Source organism: Saccostrea cucullata, unplaced genomic scaffold (genome assembly GCF_032062105.1).
Source record: "Saccostrea cucullata isolate Sc308-1 unplaced genomic scaffold, CSIRO_AGI_Scuc_v1 ctg74, whole genome shotgun sequence".
NCBI lineage: Eukaryota > Metazoa > Mollusca > Bivalvia > Ostreida > Ostreidae > Saccostrea > Saccostrea cuccullata.
The window spans coordinates 78685-87500 of record NW_026934212.1 but is presented as its reverse complement, the minus strand read 5'-3'; the positions used below and the strand labels follow the sequence as shown (position 1 = coordinate 87500).

Below are 8816 nucleotides of genomic sequence, written 5' to 3'. Positions count from 1 at the left end.
AGTTTCAAAGCATTTCATCTAAAAATAGATCAGTTGTGGCTATATCTATTATATTGGTGATTTCACGTGTTGCACGTGCACGCTCTTGCAAGCATGTGCGCGCAAAATGACCTTGATTCTGCAAATCTAAATAACATGTCTACTAATCCTAAAAAGTTTTTACCTACATCGGACGAACAGTTTACAAGATCATTCCCGGACAAAAAAGTTCCAGGAAGAAGAAGAAGAAAAATAATAATAACTAGTGCTAATTGTAACGGGGACCGTTACAGATGTTCCCCAAACGCTCCCAAACTCCCTTTTGGTGCCATATTCCCTGTAAGCTTCATTTAATAAGACAACCTCTATGCATCTGAGATTTTAACAACATTAACAAAAAAGTGTACAAAAATCATTTAAACTTTAGCATTGCACGCGTGCACATGTGAATGCATTTGCGTCATGACCATATCATCTTGTCTACACAATTCAAGTGTATGTTTGATTTTACTCATTTCACGTGCACGCACGTGCATACATGAGCATGGTGACCATACCTTCTTGTAGAAGTCCATTACATCTATCTATGTTCTAAATTCCACCCCGTTTGGGTGAAAACTAAGGGAGTTATAGCTGTTTAAAGTTTCAGCCAATCAGATTGCAGCACATGTACACGCACGTGTATGCATGTGCATGGTGACCATACCTACTTGTAGAAGTCCATTATATCTATCTATGTTCCAAATCCCATCCTGTTTGGTTGAAAACCAAGGGAGTTATAGCTGTTTAAAGTTTCAGCCAGTCAGATTGCAGCGCACGTGCATGCACGTGTTTTCATGATAATTGCTTTATTTCATGTTGTAGGATATCCTAATGCATGGCTTTGTTCAAAATTTCAAAGGATTTCGTCAAAAAACAAGAAAGATATTGAGACTTCAGTTGCAGCCAATCAGAGCCAAGTGCACGTGCATGCGCGTGAGATCTTGCTATTTTCACCATGTCGTCATGTCTATACTACTAATATATCATCACATTATGAGTTTCAAAGCATTTCATTTAAAAATAGAACAGTTGTGGCTATATCTATTATATTGGTCATTTCACGTGTTGCACGTGCACGCTCTTGCAAGCACGTGCGCGCAAAATGACCTTGATTCCGCAAATCTAAATAACATGTCAACCAACCCTAAAAAGGTTTTACCTACATCGGACGAACAGTTTACAAGATCATTCCCGGACAAAAAAGTTCCAGGAAGAAGAAGAAGAAAAATAATAATAATAATAATAATAATAATAAGAAACAGAGTAAAAACAATATGTTCCCCAACTTCGTTTGGGGAACATAATAAGAAACAGAGTAAAAACAATATGTTCCCCAACTTCGTTTGGGGAACATAATTAACCTCAGGTAGAGTAGATTCAAGTTTGTACAAATCATGACCCCCGGGGATAGGTAGGGGCAAAAATGGCCGATCAAAGTTTAACATAGGTATGTATAACGAAACCTTTTAAAATCCTCTTTTCAAGTACTTCATATCCATGCTTAGTGATATTTATGTGGAATCATTCTCAGGTAGTGTAGATTCTAGTTTGTTCAAACCAAAAATTCAAGCCTCCCCCAAACTCAGTAAACTTTCAGTTCTGATCTGATATGTGCTTTTTCCCAGCAAATTGCTCAGGTGAGCAATGTGGCCCCTGGGCCTCTTGTTTCAATAATATATTATTATTCAAACTATATCATATTTAGTAAGTATGTAGTTTAAATAAGAATATGCATATGAATTTTCAGGATTTTTCAATAATAATTATTATTCAAACTATTTTATATTTAGTAAGTATGTAGTATAAATAAGTTTATCATTAATACAATGATTACATCTATTAAATATGACAAATATTAAAGCAAAGAAAAGTGTGTGTTTTAAGCCCGTTTCCCATATCTGTATTGTTTATGGAGTTAATCAAGATCGGTCACTGATCGTTATATTTAATTTCTTTTTACATCGGCAAGAGAATCGAAAGACTAACAATTTATATTTTAGTTTTAGGATAAATTTCTGAATCAATGATATAAATCTGAAATAATTAGCCATGCCAAAAATGATATATATATATATATTTTTTTACAGATTTTCTTACATCATGCTTAAGTTCTCCGTGTTACAATGAAGGCAGTTGCAGGGCCATTTCTGACACTGACTTCACCTGTGATTGTAAATATGGGTATACCGGAGAATTATGCGATATTTTAAGTAAGGATATTTACAGGCGTTTGTCTTCGAGGATTATTGCGTGTATTTCAAAATGCACCAAATTTGTCATGTTTTGATCTCCTTTCTGTCCAGATTGATCTTATGTGAAAACGTATATATACTGATATTGTGCGTCAATAAAATTAATAATATTAAGATTTCTTCCAAAAATCAAAAGCGGTAAAGTAACTTTCTATATGAGTCAATAGAAGAATTAATAAATCTTAACCCATATATTAATTGCGTAGTAAGGGTAAAAAAAATTATTTGTGGTTAATCGCACAATAGTGAATGATGGCAGGGATTAATGATTGGTCCTGTTGGCAGCAAGTCGTAGTTCCGCATTCGTGGGACTCTACAACAACACACATTATTAATCCAAAGTAAAGAGTAATTTAGTTCCCGATTCATTAATAAGAGATGAGGGGAACAAAGATGGAAGTGGCCGGTAAAACCTCAGAGCTCCAAACTGACACATCCATATATACACTTTCACCATCTAAATTCAAATAAAAATGTCGAATCGAAACACTTATTCTTTTTCCTTGTTGTAATTTTTAAATCTTTTTACGATAAAAACTTTTTAAATATTGCAAATATTTTAAAATTGATTCTAACGAACGTAAAAACAATCAAAAGAAATAAATAAATACATGTACCTAGTCGTCTACAAGAAATTTACTAGAATTTATTCTTGCGTGTGTCTAAAACGTTTAACATTGTATGTCTTTGTGTCTTAGCACAAGATCCTATGTGTAATCTGGGGATTGTTCATCGTCACAATGCCTCTCTGTCATCGGTATACGTGTATTACTTACCCGACGAAGTAACTGTAACGTCAAAACTTTTAGCTGAAAAAGCACTGGATTCCAAATATTACAGACACAAGTGGGATTGCGCTGGATCCCTGGATAAACAACCTGACAGAGATGCATGGTGGCAAGTGACGTTTTCTTCTCCCTCAATGATCTACAAAATGAACTTCGTTTTTCGTGAGAAACGTATGTGCATTAAAATTTATAAATGATTGACAAACGATTTAAAGTTTTCTTCATCAAGTGATAAAATATACAAAACGATTAAATGTTTGATTTAAGATTCAATTTGTTTTCCTTAATTAAAGGTTAATGTGTAAGAAGAAAGATTTATAAAAACAACCTTAAAACCTTTCACAGATTTGGTTTTCAATGCATCATTCTCCCCACTAGCACTAGTGTGTATATATCAATACTAAATTCGTTAGTTTTCATTTCTTGGTGGTTCTAGGGAAAAACAGAAAATGTTATAGGCTTCCAGGCCTACATCTACAAAAATAAGAAGTATTTTTGAGAAAATCAGTTTCCTTATTGTTGTATGAAAATCAGTTTCTTTATTGGGTTGTCCAAAACGAGTGTTTTTAATTCGAGTATTCTCTTTCGTAATACAATGCGAAGGGAGAGGGGATAAAACGGTTGTGCCTGCTTTCCAGTTCATGTAAAATCGTGTTTATATTTATGATTTCTCTTTATTTTAGTATCCCGACATGCTGGTTACTATGTCTTTATAACAAATCGGACTGTAAGGGCAAGTGAACTTACCTCTTTAGAGCCAGTGTATCACGATGAGGAAGCCAATGTCAGTCATCAGAACACTATCATTTTTCCCGAAGGGCGGTCCGGTGTACAAGTGTTCCTTTACGTCAATAAATCCGAGCCAGGGACAGAGTTTGTTATGATAGAGCCTTGTGAGGTGGAAATTTACGGTGATTTTCTTTTAAATCTTAGATTTTGTTTATTGAATGATTTTTCACTCATTAACAGATGTGCTCATGTGGTTTTTTTTTTTTGAAGACTTGGTTAACGATAGAATATTATTTTAGGTTGTATTGAAGATGATGGCGATAAATGTGCTTGCTCAAACGAAACAATATTTGGTAAGGACACTGGTAATAGAGAGAATGGATTAATGTTAGCAAAATTCGCTTTTAAAAGATACGTTAATGGTAATCTAACAACCAAGCTCTATGAAACACGTGATGACTTGAACTTTTTCTATCCTCAACTTCCCTTAATTATGCAATAATATACCTTCATCACCTGCATACAGAGTTTATATATCTTAGTTGATTCGATGAGCAAGAGCATGCTCTTGACTTACTTGACTTCTTCATGTTCACTCCTGAGTGAGCATAGGGCCAAAACCGCCATCGGACTCTGCTTAAGGATATGTTTTTTAATTGGGTCCAGGTAAATCCAGCTTCTTTTTCATGCTCTACGTATGAACAATTTTTAAAACGAGGAAAATTACAAATTGATGAAAAAAAAGTAGCAGCAGTCTCGTGTATAGTCATCATTTCCATACTTCTATGGTCGATACAATGACCTTGTCAGAAAATACAATTTATCATTGAGTCAAATGCTGACTGAAGTTTTTCATACGAATTGTAAGCTAGTTCATTTTTATAGACTGAATTTACAACGGATTTTCCGTTATTTCCCGTTCATGACAAGGAGCACACGGCGGGTGTGACCGGTCGGCAGGGACTGCTCATTCCTCCATGGCACCTGATCCCACCTATTTTGTATTGTTTTATGGACTTTGATATTGAATACTGTTCGTTATTTCCATATCCTTCATCTGAGATATATTATAGCATATTTTGAATGATAAAAGATGTTAATTGAGTTAATTTCTCATATTTTGATTGATCTTGACCTTTGACCCTAACATTCATTTCAAGATATATGGTCTTGAAGAATTCGATGCATTTAGCTCCATGTCTTTAGAATTTTTTTTAATTATTCGTAAATATCAAAATGTTTAAGGGGCAATAACAAAATATTTCGCCCTGACTGATAGTCGTCAGAGCGTCTATGAAGTTAGATGAAGACATTGTTTATGGTTTGGTGTATCTCTACTAGTAAGTTTCTTGGGAGTAGCGATAACATAAACTTTATTGCAAACGCGGTAATATATCAATGTGGCAAAGTTCATATAAGCAGGGTCAAGCGCAAAATATTTTATGAGGTGCATTCTCATGTAATATAAATCTAGAAACTCAAAAACACACCCAGCGGAAAAATAATAAAAAGACAAAGCAATAGGTTTTTCCATAGAGAAGGTGGAACGGACCTAAAAAGTAGGTATTTCAAAGAAATTTCAAACAAAGGTTTATCGGTACCCTTTAACTTTATATCATCTAGACTTTTTCGTAAACTAGAAATATGTCCATAGGACATGAATGCCCCACCGAGGATATATTAGTAAAGCAACATAAAAATTCGTATGTGTATAAAATTTGATCAGTTTGGTTCAGGAAGGGGTTATAGTTACTAGGGAATAAAAATGTAGCTCAGATCTAGCATCCGAAGCAAGTCTGATAGCGTCCATCCCTAGATGCATCATCCATGCAAGTTTGGTTCAGGCAGGGCTTATAGTTACTTGGGAATGAAAATATAGGTCAGATCCAGCATCCAAAGCAAGTCTGGTAGTGTCCATCCCTAGATGCATCATCCATGCAAGTTTCATTCAGGCAGGGCTTATAGTTACTTGGGAATGAAAATGTAGGTCAGATCCAGCATCCGAAGCAAGTCTGGTAGTGTCCATCCCTAGATGCATCATCCATGCAAATTTGGTTCAGGCAGGGCTTATAGTTACTTGGGAATGAAAATATAGGTCAGATCCAGCATCCGAAGCAAGTCTGGTAGTGTCCATCCCTCGATGCATCATCCATGCAAGTTTGGTTCATGTAGGGCTTATAGTTACTTGGGAATGAAAATGTAGGTCAGATTCAGCATCCGAAGCAAGTCTGGTAGTGTCTATCCCTAGATGCATCATCCATGCAAGTTTGGTTTGGGTAGGGCTCATAGTTCCTTGGAAATGGACCTGCTCCAAAAACTTTAACCTGGTCACTTATCTGGAAAATGTAGGTCAGATCCAGCATCCGAAGCAAGTCTGGTAGTGTCCATCCCTAAATGCATCATCCGTGCAAGTTTTTATCAACATGTGAAGTTTGATAACACCATCTTGAATGGTATGTTCAAATCTGAGCTAAACACTAATTTAAGAAAAGTGAGGACAAGGTCAAAGAAAAGGTCAGGGTCAAAAAATGTTGATGCAGTTGCAAAGTTCTCATCAATATCTATCAGCATATGAAGTTTGATGAAAATATCTAGGATAGTTTCTTTGAAACTTAGCTTTGAACAGAGCTAAACGCAAAGTGTGACGGAAGGACAGAAGGATGGAAGGACGGAAGACGGACATGACAAACACTATATGCCCCGGCCATATTCATGGCGGGGCATTAAAAATGATTCAGAACTGAATCATTCACATCATACGTTGGCTTTATTATATCAAACATTATATTTCAGTTTCTAGTCAATTTATTTTGTTTGATTGTTTGTATCTGTTGGTTGGTTTAAACGTCCATTCAAGAATTTTCACTGATTTTGAGAAGCCAATACTTTTTAGTGGAAGACTGCATATTTAAACCTGAGCTGTACTCTGCACAAACAGTGTACGGCCTTAATGTATAAGTAAAGAAACTCAATAATTAAATTTATATCGCTGATTCTTAAGGTAAAGTAAAGAAAAAAACTCAAATCATTAAATTTATTTGGCTAATTCTGAAGGTAAAAATAAATTATAACTTAGTATAAATACACATTTCTTTTAGGTCCTTGGAGTACTAATGTAGTGTTTAATACTGGATCCCTAGCCCTCACTTGTAACAGTAAATACTTGTCCATAAGGAATCTGTCGGAGTTCGAGGATTCACAGTTTGTTTCAATACTGAAGAAATGTGATGGAAAATCTCAGTGCGCTATAAAAACTTCCCATATTCAGCACAAATCTATCAACTTTTACTGTCAAGGTAGGTACATATTATCTGTATCTTATAAAATGTTTACAATGGGATGGTTTGACGACAGACATTGTGTAAAATGTATAGGAAGAGAATATTTGAAAAAAAATCATGTTTTTGACTGATGGAGACAAACATTTTGATTTGATAACTAAGTTAGGCGAGTCGTATTTAACCAAACTTTACATATATACCTAACAGGCATTTATAGTAAACGTGAAATTTATCATATATAAATATGCTGATCTTGAATTTCGGATTTCTTTAAAAACAACCCTGGTGGTGCATGTATACTTTGCGTGATTTTGTAGATAAATGTGAGAGTGAAAACATTACAAACGCTGTTCTCAAACATCATATGGTAGACGATTTGGCATTACAATATCATTATGACGGCAGAGTAAACTTCACTGCGTTCCTAAAGTCACGTGTCTACGATTGTTTAGAAGGTCATGTACTGACACGTGGTAATCTTACACTTGAGTGTCAGAAAGAGGGACAATGGTTCGGAGATCCTCCCGTTTGTAATGGTCAGGGTTTCATTGATCATTTAAAGTTAATTGATACAAAATAGATTTTTTTTAGCACTTATAGCCTAATCTAAATATTTAATTATATTATTCTGACACATACAAAAACTAAGCAAAAAAAAAAACCATTTTATTAGTTGATTTGGACGTGTAACTGTGTTTAGATTATTTAATTTATGTGTCCTTGTAGTCACCTGTCGGGACCCTATCCATGAGAACAGTACAACTCTACGTGAAACAAGTTCATTTCCATTCTATTTTGAGGGATATAATGTGACTTACACGTGTAAAAGACACCATCGTCACTCTGGCGGGGATCTTACCAGATTTTGTAACGGCAGTGGCAACTGGACAGGAGAAAAGCCTGTTTGTAAACGTAAGTTGGTAAAACCATCATCAAAATTAAGTAAACATCTTACATTTTATTTTTGAAATATATCATTTTTGATATATATATACAGGTTGTAAATGTCCATGTAACAGAGTCCGATCCCAAAATTTTATCAAAGACCCGGTAATACTCAAGAATCGAATTAAAAAACTGAAAAAAGAACTGAAAGTGAAAATGGAAAATCTTTCCTCAACTTTGAGAAGTAAGACGTGTGCCAAGGACGACAGGCAGTCTTCAACCGGCATCGGCTCCATTCTGGGAGGTGGAATTATCACGTTTGTCGTGGTCCTCCTTGTTATAAGTGACCTTCCGTTGCTCTACAGACAGATTCGTCATGGACCATAGCATGTTACTGCTCTAAAGACAGATTCTTTATGGACCTTGGTCTGTTTCTGCTGTCCGTTATGGACAAAGACTGTTACTATTAAGGCGTGTACATTTTGGGTTTTTTTTGTTTGTTTTTGTTTTGTTGCTTTTTTAGTTTAATTGTTTTGATTTTTAATTTGTCCTTTTTCTGGTTTCGGCCTTAAGAAGTTTATTGTTCTACAGAGAGATCTTTTGAACAAAAGACGATGTTTACTCTATGGTCAGAATCATTTCGTATCTAAGAATGCTACTCTTCAACAAGAAATCCGTTTTTGACCTTTGTTTGAACATTTTACGGCCCTTAACACTACTTTTGTTCTGCAAGAAGATTCGTTCAGGTACTCAGGACCCCGAAGACTCACTTGCCACATTACAAATCTGATGGTATATAAATGTGCGTTCATCAATTCATACATTTTTAGTAGAGAATTTTTTTCTATTTTGGGAAACTA

At 35.1% G+C, this 8816-nt stretch overlaps 2 protein-coding genes and 1 long non-coding RNA gene across 3 annotated transcripts in view; all 3 read left to right on the top strand.

The window, feature by feature from the left end:
* Positions 1–3359, top strand: part of LOC134240145 (uncharacterized) — a 7061-nt gene extending 3702 nt beyond the window's left edge. Inside the window, exons 3-5 of the mRNA XM_062722246.1 lie at positions 2109–2231; positions 2972–3232; positions 3355–3359. Of these exons, the coding sequence (XP_062578230.1) occupies positions 2109–2231; positions 2972–3232; positions 3355–3359 (389 nt within the window). The remainder of the gene's footprint in view (positions 1–2108; positions 2232–2971; positions 3233–3354) is intronic.
* A 364-nt stretch (positions 3360–3723) lies between these two features.
* LOC134240188 (uncharacterized) lies at positions 3724–7080 on the top strand. Its single transcript, XR_009986384.1, has 3 exons — positions 3724–3972; positions 4090–4143; positions 6889–7080. It is a non-coding gene; the product is annotated as an uncharacterized LOC134240188 (long non-coding RNA).
* A 320-nt stretch (positions 7081–7400) lies between these two features.
* On the top strand, positions 7401–8343 carry LOC134240187 (E-selectin-like). The gene is made up of 3 exons (XM_062722295.1): positions 7401–7607; positions 7798–7983; positions 8069–8343. Exons 1-3 carry the CDS (start codon positions 7436–7438, stop codon positions 8341–8343), a joined length of 633 nt encoding a protein of 210 aa, XP_062578279.1. The 5' UTR covers positions 7401–7435.
* Positions 8344–8816: the final 473 nt, after the last annotated feature.